General features: G+C 49.6%; 1 protein-coding gene across 3 annotated transcripts in view; it reads left to right on the top strand.

Moving 5' to 3' along the window:
* Window positions 1-20,340, top strand: part of TMEM63C (transmembrane protein 63C) — a 31,311-nt gene that overhangs the window by 4,762 nt on the left and 6,209 nt on the right. For 2 of the 3 annotated variants that reach the window (XM_053981116.1, XM_053981115.1), the window contains exons 2-14: window positions 12,731-12,845; window positions 13,120-13,340; window positions 13,705-13,784; window positions 14,861-14,948; window positions 16,862-16,899; window positions 17,320-17,462; window positions 17,770-17,821; window positions 18,264-18,372; window positions 18,800-18,873; window positions 18,978-19,058; window positions 19,195-19,315; window positions 19,432-19,565; window positions 19,785-19,907. In XM_053981116.1, coding sequence (XP_053837091.1) covers window positions 13,143-13,340; window positions 13,705-13,784; window positions 14,861-14,948; window positions 16,862-16,899; window positions 17,320-17,462; window positions 17,770-17,821; window positions 18,264-18,372; window positions 18,800-18,873; window positions 18,978-19,058; window positions 19,195-19,315; window positions 19,432-19,565; window positions 19,785-19,907 — 1,241 coding nt within the window. In that variant the 5' untranslated portion in view covers window positions 12,731-12,845; window positions 13,120-13,142. Of the gene's footprint in view, window positions 1-7,990; window positions 8,011-12,730; window positions 12,846-13,119; window positions 13,341-13,704; window positions 13,785-14,860; window positions 14,949-16,861; window positions 16,900-17,319; window positions 17,463-17,769; window positions 17,822-18,263; window positions 18,373-18,799; window positions 18,874-18,977; window positions 19,059-19,194; window positions 19,316-19,431; window positions 19,566-19,784; window positions 19,908-20,340 lie in introns of those variants that run through there. The other variant, XM_053981117.1, reaches the window with a different exon arrangement.

Below are 20,340 nucleotides of genomic sequence, written 5' to 3'. Positions count from 1 at the left end.
TAACACATGGGTTTTTAGATACTTAATGTCTATATTTCTTGTATTACAAAATGGTGAGTGATGCATTTCTTACTAGATATCACTTAATTATTTATTATAAATTTGGTCCAGCTGTATTTCAATGGAAAATGCAGTCCAATTGAAAATGTAGAAAGTGAGCATTTAAAAGGTGGTTTCTACTTGGTTAAATAAAACTGCTTAAAATGTATGAGTCCACAAAAGAAAAGAGAATAAGTTTATGAAGACATTATTTATATTGGTAATAAATTAACAATACTACACTGCTATACTATAGTGTATTATTATAATACTGTATCATAGGAACAAAATTTTATTATAGGAGATAAAAATATAGCCAGTGATATAATCTGATTATTTTTGACATTTAAGAATTCAGTACTAATACAGATTATCCTCTCACAGTTCATCTTCATTAGGCTTTGAAAGGGAACCAGGCTTTCCTGCATTAACCTGCAGTAATTTTTCAGAAGTTTTACTAAACTAATCCATGTACTAAGTTAATGGAAACATTTTTCCCCTCTACTTTCAAGGAAGGTTGCAGCTGTCAGAGCCACTTTTGCAGTTCATCAGGCTTTATCTCCAGGTTCTCAGCCACTGAGCAGATCTGGCAGCAAGGACATACTGCATGAATTTCTAGTGACTTATTTTTCACTGATGAGAGGGATCTGAGGCATGTAGATTTAAAGAACTTCCAATTTTAAACTGGCTGTCTTTTTAATTTAAAACGTTTTTAGTTCAGACAAAATCTGATTACTTTTCAGTCAGGTGTATGTTTCCAAGAGTCATAATTATTTTATTAATTCTGGTTCCAAGTCCTCTTTATTGCTTTTTCCTTTCATATTACTGCTGCTAATCTTCTCATCAAGCAGTTTCACTTGATTTTTCTGTTGGGAAGTTTTTGTCAAGCTTAATTTTCTTTATACAAGTTTTTAGTTTCTTAAGTTTTCTTCCATAAAATTTCATCAGTTTCTTCCTTCTTTAAAAATAAACCCCAAACAAAGGGAATATTAATAATAATTGTGATGATGGCTGTGTAACCTCCTGAGAATTATGCATTTTAAAGACTTTGATGTTTTGTTCAGTCATTTCAGGAGTCGGAGGATAGATGGCTTTGCAAATACAGTCCTCTGATATCCTAAACATTGGGCTGGAAAAAGCTAGCTGAGGAAAACTTTAGTAACTGAGAGAAACTATGACCATGCCCTAGGTCTTGTCTTAGGTACATACATGCACTTTGATGACTATAGCTTTATGTCTGCTCCAGGTTTTAGGATTCCTTCATCCTGGCAGCTAAGTCTGAAGGACCAGCTGTTTATTTGGACAGTCCCTGCACAGAGTTAAACTTGAGAGGTTTCATTCCCTCCATTATGAGAAGGTGAATTTCCAGCCCTCCTAAAAGGCATGTTGCAGTTTGTTTCAGCAGAGAAGAGATGTCACTCCACATTTATTTGGACCTTGTTTTTTAGCTTTTTGTGGGTGGTTTTGGTTTTGGGGTTCTTTTTAGTTTTGTTTGTTTGTTTGGGGATTTTGTTGTATGTTTGTTTTGTTTTGGTTTTTTTTTTAGTAGGGGGTTGGTTTTGGGTTTTGTTGTTGTTTTGGGTTTTGTTTGTTTTGGTTTTGTTTTATGGAAAATATCCTGGAGGCAGCATAAATTTCTGTACATGTGTAACCTTAAAAGTCCAAGCTGGGAGCAATACTCAGGGGTATCCATCCACTTCCCAAGTTGCCCGTGGGAGTCCTCTGTGCCAGTGCTGTGTCCTCTCCATCCCCTGGGGCTGGAGAAGAGCTGCACAGGCATTTGATGGGACCCTGCTGACCCTTGGCTCCAGTCCTGCTCTCGGTGCTGCAGGCTGGTGTGCTCCCTGAGCACTCTGAGGAAAGCTTTCTGTTCCTCAGAGCTCACCTTGTTTGAGAGGTAGAAAGCAGGGAGAGTGTTTGTTTCAGCAGATATCTCCCCCTGGTTGAACAGAGCTAAGCTGGGTAGCTGGGTTTTGTGGCCATGCCCTGTGCGTGGCCAGCCTGGTGCTCTGCACAGCAGCAGCAGCACTGTTGGAGCTCTTGGGTTCAGTCTGGTCCTGCAGCTCATTTAGCACGGGGTCTCTCTGTGACATGGTGAGCATTAGGAGCCTTTCCGGTGTTCTCCTGTGGCTCCTCACACCTGGCTTTTGTTACTTCTTGGTCCCCTCCCTCCAGCGTGACATTCATGTGCCCTGTGACAGAGCTGTGCTGCCAGGAGAAGCATGGAAAGCAGCTGGGCAGGGTTTGGAGACCAGTGTGTCCTGCAGATATCAGTGTATACTCAGGGAAAGAGCAACAGTGTGGGATTCAGCTTCACTTAAATGTTGGTGCCTACTGCTCTGGGCTGCCTGTTCAGAGCTCTGCTCACCCTCCCAGAGCTGTGGTTGGCACAAGGACATTGGGATGAGCCAGAACCTCCATAGTATCTGTGGTTGTACAGATTTTTGTCTCTAGTGAGTGCAGGTGTGCTGCTGGCAATAGTGGAGCAGAGGGGTATTTTGCTGCAGGATGTGTTCACGCTTTACTGGAAGTGCTGGTTGCCCCAGGGAGGTGGCAGCTGTGCTGACGTCTCATGCATTTGCACCTTGCATTTTCCCAAACTGGCTGGAGGTGTTTCCAGGTGGGGAGATGCTTCCCAGAGTGGGGACAGCAGCTATGAAGCACAGTGAGCACAAAACTGCCCCTTATGTCAGTCACATAGTTGATGAGGAGGTAGAGACCCTCACTCATTTAGTAAATACCTTGCTGGTAGAGCAAAGGCTGAATGTGAGATCAGGTTCTCAGGGTGCTCAGTGCAGAGCCCCAGTATACAGTAACAAGTTGGGATATGCTGGGTGGAGATGCAGGAAGGGAGAACAGCATATACAAAGCCAGGCATAAAGCAGGGACCTTGTCTGGGACTGGGCCAGGATACCCAGCCATTTCACAAACATCTCAATTTCAATGCTGCATCCCAGACATCTCTTCCAAAATGGACACAGAGCCTGTCTGATTCCTAATTGTGACAGGGCCTCAATACCTGCTGGGCTGTGGAGAGGCTTGCAGTGGCTCTTGCTGGGACACTGATCCCTGCAGGGTGGGGGGGTCAGAGAGAAAGATACCATCCTGCTGACACTGGCTCCCCAAATCTCTTCAGCCAGCTGTATTCCTAGTGCTGGCTCTGCTGTAGCTAAACCACCCTGGAGGGACAACAAGGCATGAACTTGGGGAGGTTCGTTTTGTGGCAATCTTCTGCAGTGCCTCGTGTTTAATTTCCCATTCTTTTCTGGTCCATGTGAGCAGTGTTTATGTGGAGGGATGGGGGTGGCTGCCTGAGGACCCTGTGCTGCTGGCAGAGGGGCTGCCAGCCCTTCCCTGAGCTGCCTGTGTGGCCCTGTGTGCAGGGAAAGTAGGCTCATGAAGAGAAGCCAGGGACAATCTCTCTGCCTTCCCTGATCCTAGACAGCCTTTTCCCAAGGCTGAATTGATCATGAAGCATCTCTGATGGTGCCTTTTGGATGCAGCCTGTTTGAAAGGATGTGGCCCCCCCAGCAAACCTGCCAGGCTGGGCTGGCAGCCCCTACGCAGTGTTGTGTTGTGTGCTCTTGCAGCGGAAAAAGCTTGCAGGTTGCTCTGTGACCACCCCGCTGCCAAATCTGCCATCTGTCTCACATCCTCTGGGCGATGCTGTGCCTCCCAGCCCACGACTTCTCCTCTCCCAATGCCTTGTCCCTTTCCCAGCCTGGCTGCTGTACATGTCCAGATGTGACACTTCCTTCTCTGCCTGAAGGGGAAAAAAAAATTCTTTGTTTTTCTCCATCATGTCCGTCACTCCCAACACCCCTTGCGCTGGTGTGGGCAGCTGCTGGCCAGTGGGCATAGGCAGAACAGGGTAGGACAGCAGTGCAGTGGGTGCAGGCGGTGCCAGCCTGCAGCACTGGCACAACAGAGTCTGTTTGCTGAGCATCTGTGTCCCATTCATCCCCTGTGCTGGGCCACCTGCCTCTGATAGGTTTGAACTGGGGGGGATCATGAACCCCAGTTCTTGTCCCAAAAGTCCTATGATTTCTTTCTTACCTCTGGTGCTCCAGGGCCATTTGACTCCCCAGATCCTTTCCATAGAGGAGATGAGAGCACACTGGTAGGTATGATGGGCTGTCTGCTCTGCTCTGCTTGGCTCTGCTGTGCCCTGCAGCAGGTACATGACTGTAGCTGTGCTTGGGTGTTGTGGGCAAGGGGAATTCCTGGGCATGATGCAAGTTATGGGGACAAGTCTTGTCACCATATGTGAACACCTGTCGCACTGGAAGGAGGTTGAAACAGTCGTGCTTTGCAGAGCCATATATCTGCAGCTCCACATGTGCCTGGGAGAGCTGCCTTCCTTTCTGCCTGCAGCAGCAGCTTTTCTCTCATCTCTCTCAAAAGCTGTGTGGGCTGCAGAGACGGCTGGATGAGTGCCCCAGCGACCGGAGGAGAGTGACTACCTGCTCCCTCCACTTCCCCAGGATTACCCTGCATGGTGTACACCATCAAAAGCTTTCCCTTCCCTTTGATGCACTCTTGACTCAAACCAGTGTGCTGAGTGCTAATCCCTCTGGCATAGTTGGATGCAATAAGCATGGCTGGATGTGACTGGCACAGAGGCTGCTAGGGCCATCCCCACTTGTGCAACCCACTGCTGCCAGCTCCCATGCTCCCAGGGCAGTGTGATTCATCCCAGTCACATGATGTCACCCAAATCTGCTTGGAAGCTGGGCAGAGGTGGGAGGAAAGCCTTGTCAAGGCCAGGATTGGTGAGTGGTTATGCTTATGGGCTCCTGCCGCAGTCCAAACCTTACTCTGCTCTTGGCACCAAGTACAGCCAATAGAAATGTTCTAGTTCTGCTCTAGATTTTAGATGAAGGTGGCACTTCTCTTCACAAAGACATTAAAATCCTCTATGTGAGCACTGTAACCTGGGTGGCAGAAGAAGCAATCTGCCTGTAATTGCCTGACATCCCACCACAGTTGCAGCCTTGCTGAAAGGTATCTTCCTTGGTCTTCAATGCCAAATGGGAGCTCTCTCTGCAAAGCAGGCTGTGCATGGGGGCACATGCTGTGGGCTTGGAGCTGGCAAGCAGTAAGGAACCCGGAGATACCCTTTGCAGGGAAGTTCAAGCCCTTCTCTAGGTCCAGCTGCTGCCACGTCCCTCAGTCACATAGGCAACATGGGCTGAGAGTTGTTCTCATCTTCCTGTATCATCATTAATTAATTGCAAGTGCAGGGGTTACTCTGGGGACTGTGAGCAGCATGCAGCAGCCCAGCTTGGAGTAGGGATCTGATGGTTCCAGGGTGTCTCTTTACTGTTTTCCTAAAATACTGTTTTTCTGAATGGGCGTGTGTGTGCATGTGAGACTGAGAACTGAGAACCCCGGGATGATACCCTTCCCCTTTCCCACATGTGAGTTACCTGGGTCTCCATTCCCTGAAGTCAACCCTGGCTTTGTCATATTATCATACAAAAGTTTGGGTTGAAAAGGACCTTTAAATGTCTTCTAGTCCAATGCCCCTGCAATGAGCATGGACACCTTCAACTTGATGAGATTGCCCACGGCCCTGTCCAGCCTGACCTTGATTGTTTACAGGGATAGGGCATCCGCCACCTATGTGGGCAACTTGTACCAGTGTTTCACCATCCTCAGTTTAGAAAATTTCTTTCTTATATCTAGTGTGAATTGGCCCTCTTTTAGTTTAAAACTATGCCACTACAAGGTCTATTAAAAAGCCTGTTCCCATCTTTATTATAAGGCCCCTTTCCTATCTCTTTGCTCCCAGCCATCACCTACCAGCAGCCCAGCAGTGCCCTGCTCTCAGCTTGGGTTGGTCCTGGTCCAGGTAATGCTTTGTGCTGAGGAGTGTTGATTTAAGTTTTATCAGAGGACAAAGGGTGCATGATACTCTGGGGAGCTTGCAGCTCCATTAGCTCATGTTTGCTTGGTGCACTGCACACACAAAGTGTGGTGTGAGGGGCTGTGTGCACAGCAGGAGAGTGAAATGCAAGCCAAATATGGGTTAGAGCCAACTTGCACTGGCAACTTAGTCAAATGTGGCAAAAATGGCTGGGGGTGGAATAAATAAATTCTGCTCCGATTCTTCCTTCCCAGTCTCAGTGTTCTGTCTCCAGCAGCCGCTGGCTTGCACATGTGTGGAGGAGGCTGGAGAAGCGCTGCTCCCTGCACAGCATCTCCCACGCACTGGCCCAAACAAATCTCCCTGGCTGTAGATCTCACTGTAAGCACTGTTTGATCACAGTTGCCTGGGGTTTGGCTTTATTCTGCCAAGGAGCACTGCAGCAAGTCAGCGTTGGTCTGCTCAGTCCACAACATACCTTCAGGAGAAGGGGTTTATGCAGGTGGCTGTTTGGAAGGCCACAAGCATTGTCCTGCAGAGAGTCCCAAGGGGACTGGGATGCTTTCTCATTCAAAAACTTCATAGAACTTAATCTAAGTGCCAAAAACCCGCCCTGTGTGGTGGTGCTGGGGAAGAAGGGGAGGGCAGGAAGCTGTGGGTGATGTGGGAGCTGTGCCACCACAGGGACACATAGCAGGGGAGGGGTATGTGTTGGTTTCGGGTGAGTCCCTGGGGCAGCATGACCCTGCACAGGGTTTCCTGAAGGTAGTGACAACCTGCCAATCCTGAATGCAGAAAAACTTGCTTAGCTGCCCAAAATGGGGTCAGTCTCAGACTCCTAATGCATTATGTTATTTAGATGAACAGTGTTGGCAGGGCAGGTTGGGAATGGGGAAGCACTGGGGATAGGAGCAGCAGTGCCAAAGGCAGGCTCACCACTGAGGGGAAGGACCTCACTGTGGGGTTTGCACCTCCAAGGCCTGGTTGGGCTCATGGGTTGGCTCTTTCCCCAGCCTTCTTGCCCTGGCTGGCAGTGAGCCTGGCTTTGTACTCTTCAGTGAGAAAGCAGTGCCAGAGCTTACTGATAGGGAAGATGAAGTTTGTCTATACCATTTTAAAGCAGATTTTTCTTAAGCAGTCATGCACTCACATTCATTTTCTCATTGAGTGGTGGGTATGTGTATCATATCTTCATTGGCAATGACAAAACTAATATTTGAGCAGGTGTTTTTTACCTGTTAGGGGTCATCTTGCTGCAGAGTGGTCCTTTGCCTCCAAACCTTACTAACCCCAGCCTCTATAGCCCACAAGCCATGTTGCAGTATGGTCCTCCTTGTTTGAAAGATGGATCTGATTTGCAAAAGAATAGGCTGGTGTGTGTCCATGTCCTGCTGGTGATAGGATGGGGTCTTCTGCTGGAGGGTTGTTTGTCTTGTACCCTGACAGGGTGTGGGCACAGCATTCACACCAGTGTCAGTGAGCCCTGCCCAGGGATGCTGCTGCCCCACAGGTGCTCACCTCACAGACCATGAGCAGCCAGATCCTCTCTTTGCTTTTTGGACCTCGAGGCTATTAATCTTAAGAGGGAAGGCTGAAAGGAGAACTAGAGAGGAATGCCTTGGACCTCTGTGGGGTTTTGGAGGGCTGTGTCTCTGGTCCCATCCCCTCTGTGCTCATACCCCTTGGGGACAGATGTGGCCCATGGTGTGCCTGTTCTCCCATACACCAAGCTGCAGGAATGGAGAGGTCACCATGCCCTGTGGTGCCAAAACTGCCGGGGTGTGTGCTGAGCTCAGCGCAGGCCGTTGATGAGCCTTTTCCCTGAAGTCCTGAGGTACCTGGTTAACCATGCTGAGTAAGTGGCAGTGGCTCGGATTTCCTGCCCTCCCGTCACTGCAGTCCTGCAAGGTCGGTCACTGCAGTCCTGCAGGGTGGGATGCTGGAGGTTTGCCTGCCTGCCTGGTCCTGCACACACCAGGACATGAACCTGATCTCCCTGTTACAGCAGTCCTTGATTTTCCCTTCCACAGCCTGGCCACAATCTACTTGTAATGGAAGAAGGATGTAGAGGCCGTCAGGTAGCACAGATGCTTGTTTTCTAGGTAAGGGTCCTCAGCCTGGTTTTTCTGTGTGGCCACAGACCGTTCCACCAACAGCCCCATGCCCTGGCTGCCCTCTGGACAGCCAAAGTCAGTAATCCCACCTGTGCCAGAGGGGGATGCTAAGGCTGGATGAGTGTAGGCATGCTGGGAAACCCGGCTTAGTCATCTCAACGCTCCCAAGACTGTTTTGATGTGTTGCTACTCCAGCTGTCCATGAATCTCCTAGCAAATGAGTTTGCTGGCAGGATGCTTCAAGGGAAAGACAAATTATGAAAAATTGCATTCACATAAATGACATGCCTTATTTTTAATTGGAAATCTGATTCTCTGGATTAGTACCCACCCAACCGGAGAGAAGAAACATATGCTGATGTATCAACAAAACAAAGAGGGCACTGAATATTCAAGGAAAAGCTTACACACACTGAAAATGCTTCATAGAAATTATCCAGCAAATCAGTTTCAATGGCAAATCTCATGCATTCACTGTGCATTCACAGGCCACAAAGAGGAGAAAGAATTGCTCTACACGTTTTCTGCCTTTTTTCTGACCCTGTTTTAGTATCTTCCCTCTAAGATCTATAATGGATAGACGATATATCGAAATTTCTGACTTTTTCTTATTGCTGCAGCCCTGTACACACCTGTGTTTCTTGACTAGTCCATTGCTGCCTCTTCTCCGGGACAGTGGCTGCTCTGAAGGACATCTGTCTGTGGTTGGCATCTAGAGGCCCTGCCTCATACACAGCTAATGGGAAGCTGTCCTGACACCTTCTGGAGGTGACACCCATCCAGCTCTGTTATTCACAACAGTATTTGTTCCTTTGGTCCATAAAGATTGGGAAAAGCACAACGGCAGTGGCGTATGAGGGAACAGGAACTGGTTTGGTGATGCTGTGGGTTTTGTTGAACCTTTCAAATACTATTGCAGAGTGCCTTCAACTGAATATTGCAAAATGCTGAATTTTCTCATTTGTGTGATGTTAAAATTTAGCTTAAGCATTTCAACAATGACTTTAAGTGTGACCTGCAGTGTCCCTGTGATTTCTCATTCTGTGTACCAAAAAACTTACCTCTCTAACTAGAGGGAGTTTGAACATGTTCTACAAGTCTGAGTTTAAGCTGTTCTTGATGCATGTGAGCAGAAATCTCCTCTTGCTGTTTCTGCTGCATGCTGTTCCTAGAACATATACATGATTTACTTTTAGCTGGTTGCCCCCAATAGTTATTTTAATGGTAGCATTGCAGCTATATAATTTGCATAAGCTTTTCTGAGAGCAGCACCATAAAAGGTGAGACTAGCTGGAACAAATTATCTAGAAAAAGTAGTGATTTGGGTATTTAGAGGAAAGCTTCTGTGGCTATCTGGTGATGAAAGGAGCAGCAAAAGAGCAGGAGAGTGGCTTGAGATCAGTTTCAGAGGAGCTATGATACACTGCAAAATTTGTGTTTACAGCCTGAGCATGACAAGACAGCTCCCTAGAACTCCTTTGGAGTTGGAGGTGCTTAAAAGAGAGGGGATAGAGCTGGATTGGGTCTTCAAGTATCTTCTGCTCCTGAAATTTGTCTATGCAGCCTGGCATTGTACTGGCAGTGCTGTGTGTAGATAAATGAGCTGGTTGGGCTGGAAGGGTGAAGGCTTGCATTTGAGAGCTTTCTGGGCCAGAGAGCTGGGAGCAGGAGATACCAGCACCATCTCCAGGATGAACCCATTGCTTTTGGCCACCAGGAGCAAAATATCTGATATGGGAAGGAAAGGGATAGCAACAAGGACTTGATAGAGAAACACAACTTGTACAGATCCCTGTGAAAATCCCCCTCACCCTACTATCCCTGACAGGATGTTCCTCCTACAAGCGTGAAGCCGGTGCCTAGAAACAGGCTGCAGGATCTTATTGCTGTGTAGTGAAGTGGTGGTGATGGAGAAAGGACTTGGAAGTTGCTAAGGTCTCCTTGTTTGTTTGCTGATGGTCTAACAGCTCCCTCGGTCAGAGACACACTCTCCTTGTTAACAAAAAGGCAGTGAATTATTTAGCAGCTGAAAATGCCAGATGGCAGTGGCTCTGCTGCTTACAGGAGGAGGGGAGAGAGAGAGAGACATGCACATGGTGAGGAACAGATTGAGAGCATTTCCATAGCAAAGAGCAGACCCTGGCTAGAGGTCCTGGTAGCCCAGATGACAAGCAGGAGGCAGGCAAGCCAGGGCAAATAGCTGCTGCTTGCCAGAGTAGCCCCCTCACTTCTTACAGGTCTCTTCTGGAGGTCAGGGGTCATGAGCCTGATGGGACCATGCTGGCCCTTGAAGTACAGGACTCCCAACCATGGCTGAGAGACAGGCTTGTGACTGAGGGCACTGCACGGGGGCTTTGGCAGTCCATCCATCGCTCTACACCTATGGGGTGCAAGTATCAGCCCCAAGTCTACTGGGATGCCCTTTGGAGAAGTATCAGCATATCTCAAGTGACCTGGCAGTTCTTTTGAGAGTCACACTAATGTTCAGCTGTCCTCGCTTGGGCAGTGGTGTCTCCAGACATCATAATCTGGACAGATGGATGTGTTTATGGATAGGGACCTCCAAGGAGAACTGAAGATGCAGCATGGGCAGGTCTGTAGCAGACATGGCTCAGGTGACATTGCGCCATATGCACAGGCAAAGGGACTGCCACATGTCTGCATGTCCTGGGGAACTTGGTGCCTGTAGTTCAGCAGCTTCTGACATCCTTTCAAGGCTTCTATGCAGGTAGTCAGATGCCAGCCTAATATTGCAGTGGGGTGAGACTTAAGTTCTTCTGGGCTCATTGCCTTGGTCCAGTCATCCCAGCCACTGTTAGGCTTCCAGTGGAGGTTTTTCTTTGGGATGGAATTTATGCTTCAGAAATGAAGAAAATAGCAGGTCACCATCTTTCTTTCTTTTTTTTTTTTCTTTTTCTTTTCTTTTTTTTTTTTTTTTTTTTTTTTTGTGGTCAACTCTTGTGTTTGAAAACCTCCCTCTTTCTCAGCTTTTTCTTTCCCTGGATGAGGAGGTCAAAGAGAGTCAGTCTCTCAGGCATGTAACATGTCAGCTCCTGCACCAGCACTCCTGAGCTGCCCACTCTGATCCGCTGAGGGCTGGAGGTGTCTGGGCTCCTCATGAACTTTAGGACAGGACAAATCTCCTCCTTCTCGAAAACTTTAGGATATGACTCCTCAAGCAGCAAACTGCAAGTTCTAAGAGAGAGAGGCTGAGGCCCCAGGCATGCATATAAAATGAGGTGCTACTGTAGTCCCCCATCTACCACACTGACACAGCACAAGTAAATGTTTCCCAACAAAAGCAAATCTGTGTAGAGCTTAGGAATATCCCCTTCCTAAACCAAGTCATTTTCTGAGTGCTCTCTCTGTGCTCCCCAAGGAGCTGTCAATTAGGTTTTCTTTGGTGTTGAAGATTTGATCTTGTTTGGTCTTGGTGGCATAAACTGCCATAAACACTTCATGTCTCCACATCCCTAGAGGTCCCATCTGTCTTTGTTTGCATTCTCCTCTACTGCTTAATTAAACCAATGGTTCTGCTTCTCTTCCTCCACCCTGTTCATGTGGACTTTGAGCATCCTCTAGCAAGGATTACCTGGTGCTGGGTGACTGCAGGGACTTTAGCAAGGTCTCAGTTGTGCGGGGAATATAGATGAAAAGGAAGGAGAGGAATGAATGCTCAGTGCCTTGAATGCAAAGCTCCCAGGAGTACATGTTATAAACCACTCTTGAATTTTCACATAGTCTTTGCACTGGTCACAATATACTGACCTCAGTATACTGTGCCCATCATGTCTACAGGGCAAGGCACTTATATAGCTCCATATAAATTTCAGGCAGGCCTGAAAATGTTCTTGTCAAGAGCAAAAGTTTCTGAGATTAGGGATGTAGAATAATTGTGGTTGGAAGGGCCCGCTTGGAGGTTGTCTGATAAAAGCCCTTGCTCAGGGCCAGGCTAGCTTCAAAATTATATTTGGCTACTCAAGGCCTCCAAAGACTGGATCATCTCACCACAGACAGCTGTTCTTCTCTGAAGGCCATGCAGCTCTTCAGGCACAAGAAGCAGCTGGCTAGAGGTGTTAAGGGTGACTCCAAAGCACAGAGGCAGGACAGGCACATCAGGACAAGAGACTCTGGCCTAACACTAACAAACTCTTGTTTGTTAGTGTTTGCTGTGCTGGTTCTCTCTCCTCATCTTTGTATGGTGAGTGCAGCAGCCATTCGGTACTGTCCTGTGGCATTCCCATGAGTAACAGACAGCCATGCTGGCTGCTGTAGGGTGCTTGTTCACAGGGGTTCCAGGCACTGCAGGTTTGGAGAGGATCCTCTCCTACCCAAAGCATGTGGTGGTAGGAAAGACTTTGGAAACAAGCCACAGTGTTGGCCATTATTGGCCTTTAAGTGTCTCCTGCCAGTGAGGACTGTAACCTGTGGTATGAGCTCCTGGGGAAGGTGGCAGGAAGCCTGACATTTAGGATTTTGAGAAGCTAAGTCTTCTGAAGAGATCAAGATATCTTGGAAGTAGCAATTCTGCTTAGGTGGAAAGATGAAAGGGAAGTCCTCTAACTCCTGAGTCACACAGATCATGATGCTGGAGGAGGACAGCATGCTTAGGGATATTCCATAGGCAGTAGTTACCTGGCTGTGGGGAGAGAAACAAGTGCAGCCCCAGCAGCCCAGTTGTCAATATTATCATTGCTGTTTTTTTCAGAAATTCAAACAAATGCTTTAGCTTCTCATTCCTGCCTGCTGACAACACCAGGGTGGCCATGACTCAACCCAGCTTCCAGGACTGAGGGGCAGAGGTGGTGAGAGACCTGTCTCAGGTATGTGAGAGACAACCAAATAGCATGGGGTTTAATGGGGTGGGGAAGGGCAGGAAGTAGCTGTGAGACTTCTTCAGCAACACCCTCTGCCGTGTGTTCAACAACCTCCCCCTGAGAGAGACTGGGACTGGGGAAGCTCTTAGGTCACCAGCCAGTCCTCTCCCCTCCCTACCCTTAGTGAGCTCTTCAGACCTTGGTGGAAGGAACCTGGAAGAGCCATGGCCCCTTTTCAAACAATGACTTCTCCATACACACTCCTGCCTCTGTGTTGTAGGGTGAGACCTCACAACGGTGTCGATGGAAAGCACGTACTCGATGGAGCCAGCACCTGATGGTGCTGGCCTCACCTCGCTGGATGTGCTCCTCTTCCTGGACGCCCCGGTGAACAGCACAGAGGAGCAGTGCTTCAGCGCCCGCTCCCGCAGCACTGTCCTGGAGGGGCTCCCCTTTGGTGGTGTGCCCACCGTGCTCGCCATCAACTTCATCCTCTGGCTGGTGAGCGGGCCAGGAGGGTGCCATTTCTATGGGCTCTGCAGCCCCCACGTGCACTGACAGCTGCACACAGGTGCAGCCTGTGCAGCGGTGCACCTGGCAAACCGGGGAACAGGGATGAGTGCACTGGTGCACCTGGCTGACGGGGGAGCAGAGATGAGTGCAGGGGTCCAAGGGCTTTGCCCACATCATGGTGGGCAGCCAAGGACACTTGGGCAGCAGTGGTGAGATCACGGAGCAGGAACAGTTTGGCTAGGAGTTTTGCATGAGCTTGGGCTCATGAGTGGGAAAGCACAAAGGAGGGATATGAGAAGATCCCATGGGGTGAGACCTTGCAGCAAAACACGTCTCTTTCTTCTTCTTCTAGCTTCTCCTTCTGGTCTTCTCATGTCTTCGGAAAGCGGCTTGGGACTACGGGCGTCTGGCACTGCTGATGGACAATGATAGGTAAGGAGGGTGCAAAGCTGCTGCAAGTGATGGCTCCATTCTCTTCAAGAGGGCTGGAAGGAAGGCCAGCACTGCAGCATGACACACAGAGTTCAGGTGTTCTTGTCCCTCCTCCCCACTGGGAATGGCCTGGTGCCCCCATTTCCCATGAAGACACAGCCACCCTCTGCTGCAGGGAGAGGGAAAGCCCAGGCCAGCTTTCATTCCCTCTAGCATCAAAGAGCTGTTTTTCAGTAGGGACTATGCTGCTGCATCTTCTCCTGCCACTCTCTTAGGATGAGCGGGACTGGCTGGTGGAGGAGGCAGAGGGAGACACACAGCAATAAAACTGTTCCTCATGTCACCACAGCAACTTGCCTGGTCCATTGTTTGGGCTAGGTGCAGAATTCCACAAAAATAAGCAGTGTTCTGCTTATTTGGTAAAAGTAGAGACCAGACCATGTTTCCAGGTGGGCTGTACTACCCACAACAGCTTGCCTGTCAGAGCACAGTTCACCTTGGGCAACAAAGCATCTTTCTTTGCACAGGCTGGTGCACACAGGAGGGGTCTGTGCAAGGCTGGGCAGCCCACAAGAGTAAGATCTATTAACGTCCTTCTTCTGCCTTCTCCCCTCCAGTTCCTCTTAGCCTCTGAATCTGGAGCTGAGTCTGGTGATGAATACATGATGTTTTCCTTTCACCAGTGAGATCAAAGGGCAATCAAGATTTAAAATGCAAGCTCTGATTAGATTCTTTTTTACTGTAAAACCATTTGAGACATCTGAAAACAGTAGAATAGAAAATGTCTGGTTCAACAGTCCCTTGTAATGGAGCTAAGGCTACATCTCCATGAGCCCATCATGGGTCAGGGCCACAAAGAAGCTGGGAAGACTTGTTGGTGTGGAGGCAGCAAGATGCAACCCCTTTGTCCCAAGCCCAGAAGTAATCACTGTACCAGCCCCAGTATAGGATGCAGGGACGGGGGGAGACATTTCTTGGGCTGCTGTTCTAGGAGAGACTTCTCCAAGGGTGCTTATCCTCTTGTGTCTGCTGCTTCTCTTCTGCCTCATCCCTCTGCTCCTCCCCCCACTGCAAAGCCTGACATCGCTTTTCTATGGAGAGCAGAGCGAGAAGGAGAAGTCCCCATCAGAGAGCAGCCCTCTGGATGCCGACAACAAGGATGTGGTGAGTGCCAGTGGCTGTGGCAGTGGGAGCCTGGGCTGGGCTTGTTCCAGCCCAGCCTGTCCTCTTCTTCATCAGAAACCCCTGTCAGAAGTTAAGTGTGAGAAATTAAATCTCCTGTTCAACACCTTTCAGCAGTGGGGAATTCCTGGAAGCTGTTTTTTTTTTTTTTTTTTTTGTGCTGGATTCCTTGAGGGATCTATTTTGAATGGCAGTTTGGAGGGGATGATCCTGTCAGCAAGCATCTCACAGCTGCATGGCTCTCCTTGCAGCTGTGTGGATCCAGTATGATGCATGGCCAGAGCCCATCTGCATGCCTGCAAGGATCTTTCCCGCCCCTCAGGATAAAGTCCCCCACACCACATTTCCTCCTCTGCCAGTATGGTGGGGCTTTAAAGTAATCTTCTGTTTCTCTCTACCACACCAGACTTTCCTGGAAACAAACACAGACTGACACATTTTGCTGCCTCTTTCTTTTTGGCAGCAAAAGCTCAAAAATAAGTCACTGGTACAACCATGAAAAAATGTCATGACTTATTAAAAAATCTAGGTAGGAAAGAAGCAAAAGAAGCAAAATCCTTGCAGGTGGCAGGAGGCCTGTTTAAAGGCTCTGTACCAGATGCTCTAGGCAAATGTATATTGCTCATCAAAAAATAAGTGAGAAAGACTACAGGGAAAGCCAGCACACTAAAGAGCAGATTAAAGGAGATTATTAGAAGTAAGAAGACTTCCTTTTAAAAGTCAAACTGTTCACAAATGAAGAAAATCTCAACTCTGCCAGTTAGACATAAAATATACTAAGAGGGGAGAAGAGCAGTTTTGAGGAGAAATTTGTAGAGAGCATAAAAAGCCCAGAATCACAAAATCACAGAATGGGCAGAGTTGAAAGGAACCAACATGGATCATCTAGTCCAACCTCCTTGTTCAAGCAGAGTCATCCTAGAGCACATGACTCAGGATTGTATCTTGAATATTTCCAGTGAAGGAGACTCCACAACCTCTCTGGGCAATCTGTTACAGTGCATGGTGCATTCTTCCAGTCCTCAGACACCTTTCCTGATCACCAGGACCTTTCAAAGATGATCATGAGCTGCCTTGCTGTGGTGTCCACCAGCTCTTTCAGCAGTCGTGCATGCATCCTGTCAGGGCCCACAGACTTGTGGATGTCAAGTCTACCTAGGTGTTTTCTAACCCAATCCTCCTTCACCAGGGGAAAGTCTGAAGACCCATGTGTGTACACAGTGACAGGGAATAAGCTAGTTGGTGCACAAGCACTAACTTTGTTAGTCCTGTAGCGCTCTGCAGCAGTGCCACCGCAGCACTTGATAGTGGTAAAAAAAGTGCATTGAATGTAAGGGATTGTCATGGAAGGGGAAGAGGAGGGAGCTCTGGAAGGAGGAGCCTGTTGCAGTGATGCTCCTTAATATTCAGGGAAAGCTGAGGTCCAGCAAGTCACCCCTGAAACAGTGGGTTAATTCTTGACTTCAGCTTCTGCAAATCCTTCTGCAGCCAAAAATACGCACCTGACCACCATCAGGATGGTTGATGTTTGTAGAGAGATTTCCCTGTCCCTTTATACCCCTGTTCCAGCAGACTCCTTGTTCTCACTCATAGAAATTCTCTTATCACTACTTTCAGGAAGGTCACATGGTCTCTCAGGGCTGGAAGAGAGGTTGTGCTCAGCTTCCCATTTGCTCTTTGGAGTGTGTTTCCCTTGCTTCTCCTGAGGCAGTTGCCTTTGCCATTGGGCTGAGCATTGCTGAGCTGCCTTGGGCACTGCCTCCATTTGCTCAACCCCCTCGCCATAGGCACTGCACCACCTCTGCGTGTTTCCCCAGCATATGTTGTGACCCGGTCCCTCACCAGAGAGGTGGGGGTGGTTGCCCTTTTCTCATCCTGACTCTTTTTCCTTCTAGGGATTCTGTTCCTGGCTCCTTTCTATCTATCAGATGAAGTAAGTGTGTGTGCTTGGCATTATGGTCTTGCCCCACTGCTGCCCACCCATGGGAAGCTGGTGCCCACAGGTGGTGGCCCATCACCAGGAGCTGCTGGGAGCAGCAGCAGAGGAGAGCCCTCTTAAAACATCCTCTCTGAAGAGAGAGCAGAGAGCTCACCTCTGCATTTCCTCCTGGCCCTAGATCCTATCCCAAAGGAAAGGGCTTCAACCTCTCCTGACAGGAACCAATCCTGTAATGAGATGGCAGTTGGAGGGCTGCTTGGGTCCCTCATTCCCTCTCTACTCAAATCCTTTGTGCCTCACTCAGGATGTCATGAGTTGGTGTGGGTTGCGGGAGACTGGAGCAAGCCAGTGTCCCCATGACGGGAGGTGGTGGGGAAGAGCCACCAGCATTGATCCCCACCTGCCTCTCTCCAGGGATGAGGAGATTCAGAGCAAGTGTGGGATCGATGCCACCACCTACCTCTCCTTCCAGCGGCACCTCCTGGTCCTGCTGATGCTGGTTTGCGTGCTCTCCGTGGCTGTCATCCTGCCTGTCAACTTCTCAGGGGACCTCCTGGGTAGGTGCTTCCCTTGTCATAGGATGACACAGGAGTGCCATGCAAGCTTCCAAGCCTTTGGGCAAGCACTGTGCCTCTGGGAAAGAAGGCAAAAAAACTCCTCTCTCAGAAGCCCCCATGTGAGCAGGAGCTCACCATCAGCTGGGTGACAGAGGAGCATAAGAGGCTGGGAAATTCAGAGCAGTGGGGACTTAGGGACATGGGAGATGGAAAAGAAGGGACCAAAGACCAGAATCCATAACTGCAATATGGACATGCACACTGAACTGGGTTTCCTTAACCTTCTGCTTCTCCTCTTCCTCTGCAGGACACAATCCCACCCACTTTGGCCGGACAACCATCGCCAACATCCCAACTCAGTAGGTGCTCCCACAGACAGGGGGGCTGTGTATGCTGCTGCTGTGGTGGGCACTGCTGGGAGCACCTAGGCACAGAACTCACCACAGCCTTGTGCTGGGGACAGGGACAGGTCCATGTGAGCAGCACACCATTCACACTAACTGTCCTGTCTCTCTGTACTACATGAGCACAGTCAGGGCAGCCAAGCCAGTGGTACTGCTTGCTGCACCCCACTGCTGGCAGAAGTGCTCTTGGGGATGTTGTGTGGCCTCATTTCTGTAGTATCTCGGTCAACAGCCTGGGTGCTGCCCCTTTAGTTCCTGGGCTGAGTGTCTGACAGCTGGCACAGGGAGGTCCTGCTGGGTGGAAGGGGTGGCCATGGCTGAGGTGCTGAGTGCTAGGCTGGTCCCCGTACCTCATGCTCACCACAGTGCTCACTGATCCCCACTTCATCTCTTCCAGAGACCGTCTCCTGTGGCTGCACAGCATCTTTGCCCTCATCTATTTTATCTTCACCATCCTTTGTATGGCTCACCACTCTGTCCACCTGGAATACAGAGAGGACGAGAAGGTGAGAAACCACCCCTCCTCCAACCCTGCCTTGTTCAGTGCTAATGGACAACTTCTTGTTTTGCACAAGTGCTGGTCCCAGTAGGTACAGAGGTTTTTAGGAACAGCGTGAAGCTGGCTTGGCAGGGAAATGTGTGGCTGATTTTCACCAGCTTCTGGATAAATTAACAGCCTGGAGGCAAATCTTTCTCTCTTGCTGTCTTGTCTCTTGAGACTGAAGCTCTGTTGTATCCATCTGTCTGGGGTATGGCATTGTCTGGCTGTGCCCTCAAGGTTTGGGACTGGGCATGGAGGAGATCTGTGCTGACTTGCCTCTGGGGTGGCAGTTGGTGCTCCAGCTTGCTGCTGGGTGGACAGGGTGGCAGTGTTATCCCTGCCCATCCTGCAGATCCATCCTGCAGATCCCTTTGCCTCTTCTCTTCCCCCAGGTCGCCCGGACACTGATGGTTACCCACATCCCCAAGGAGATCACAGACCCTTCACTTATTATCAAGCATTTCCAGTGAGTAGCTGTGTGCCACAGCCTTGCTGGGTGAGTGGCAGGCAGGTGGCAGGGACTGTCCCTGTCCCCTGCCGCCTGGTGCCACCATGCCCCTGTACTTGCAGTGAGGCTTATCCCAGTTGCACCGTCACCAGTGTCCAGTTCTGCTTTGACGTGCGCAAGCTGATGAAGCTGGATGCAGAGAGGTGAGTGCGTGCACGTCCGTGTTGCCTCTGTGGGAGGGTGTACTGCTCCTGCCCACCACATCAAGGCACCCAGTCTGGGTTTATGTTTGTATATCTGGTGCTCCCCAAATGACCTTTGCTATCGGCTTCCTGGCAGGCGCAAAGCAATGAAGGGGAGGCTTTACTTCACCACCAAGGCACAGAAAGAGGGGAAGATCATGATCAAAACTCACCCCTGTGCCCGCATCTTCTGCTGCCGCTTCTGTGGCTTTGATGAGGTAGGAGGGTGCAGGCAGGGCTGCAGGCAGCACACCTGCACCATGGGCAAGGCAAAGCATGGCAGCTTGCCCTTGCCCCAGCCCGGTGCACAGCACAGCCCTGGCTGCTCCCACAGGTGGATGCTGAGCAGTATTATGGGGAGCTGGAGGAGAAGCTCACAGATGAGTTCAATGCGGAGCGCAACCGCATCGCACTCAAGCGGCTTGATATGGCCTTCGTCACCTTCCAGGATGAGCGGATGACAGCTGTGTGAGTGCCCCTCATGCAAAGGCCATGGGGATGTCCCTCAGCCTGTTGGCCACCACTGCTGGGGAACTGGGACACCTTGCCAGCTTTTCCCACCAAAGCCAGGCAATGGGTTGGTCTCTTCTATGCCTCTGCCATCTGCAGAGTTGGCTGCCCTGTTAGGGCTGTGGGAAGGGATCTCACAAGAAGTGAGACCTGACCCCTGGTTCCCTCTTCCTGCAGGATTTTGAAGGACTACAGCCACATCCACTGCCGCAAGCACCCCCAGCAGTCCTCTGTCACCACCGTGGTCAAGTCACACCACTGGGGTGTTCGCTATGCCCCTTCACCCAGTGATATCATCTGGTGAACCCCCATGGCAAAAGGGAGAGAGGGAGGGAGGGAGGGGGAACAAGCAGATACGGGGAAGCCCATGTCCATACCTATAAGGCACCTATGTACATAGCTATAAGGAGCCTATACACATAGCTATAGGGAGCCCATATAGCTGTAGGGAACCTGTGTCTCTATCTATAGGACACTTTCCCAGGGCGATGGGAGGTGAAAATCCCTCCTATTACCATGGCAGAAGTCAGCAAGGGTGACTGGGGTGATCATCCCAAAGGTGGCAGGGTCCAGCCAGCTGAGATTAGGGGTGATTGCCAGACTCTGATGTCTCTGGCCTTCTCCAAAGCCTCCTGGTTGTATGGACCTCCACTGTAGCTATTCTCTGGTCCAGGGGGCTCTGCATGTGACAGCAAAGCAGCGTGGGGAGGGAAAGAGGGCGAGCTCAGAGCAA

The sequence above is a fragment of the Vidua macroura genome, chromosome 6, assembly GCF_024509145.1.
Source record: "Vidua macroura isolate BioBank_ID:100142 chromosome 6, ASM2450914v1, whole genome shotgun sequence".
NCBI lineage: Eukaryota > Metazoa > Chordata > Aves > Passeriformes > Viduidae > Vidua > Vidua macroura.
Note: the sequence above shows the minus strand (reverse complement) of the source record. Positions and strands in the feature narration are given on the sequence as shown.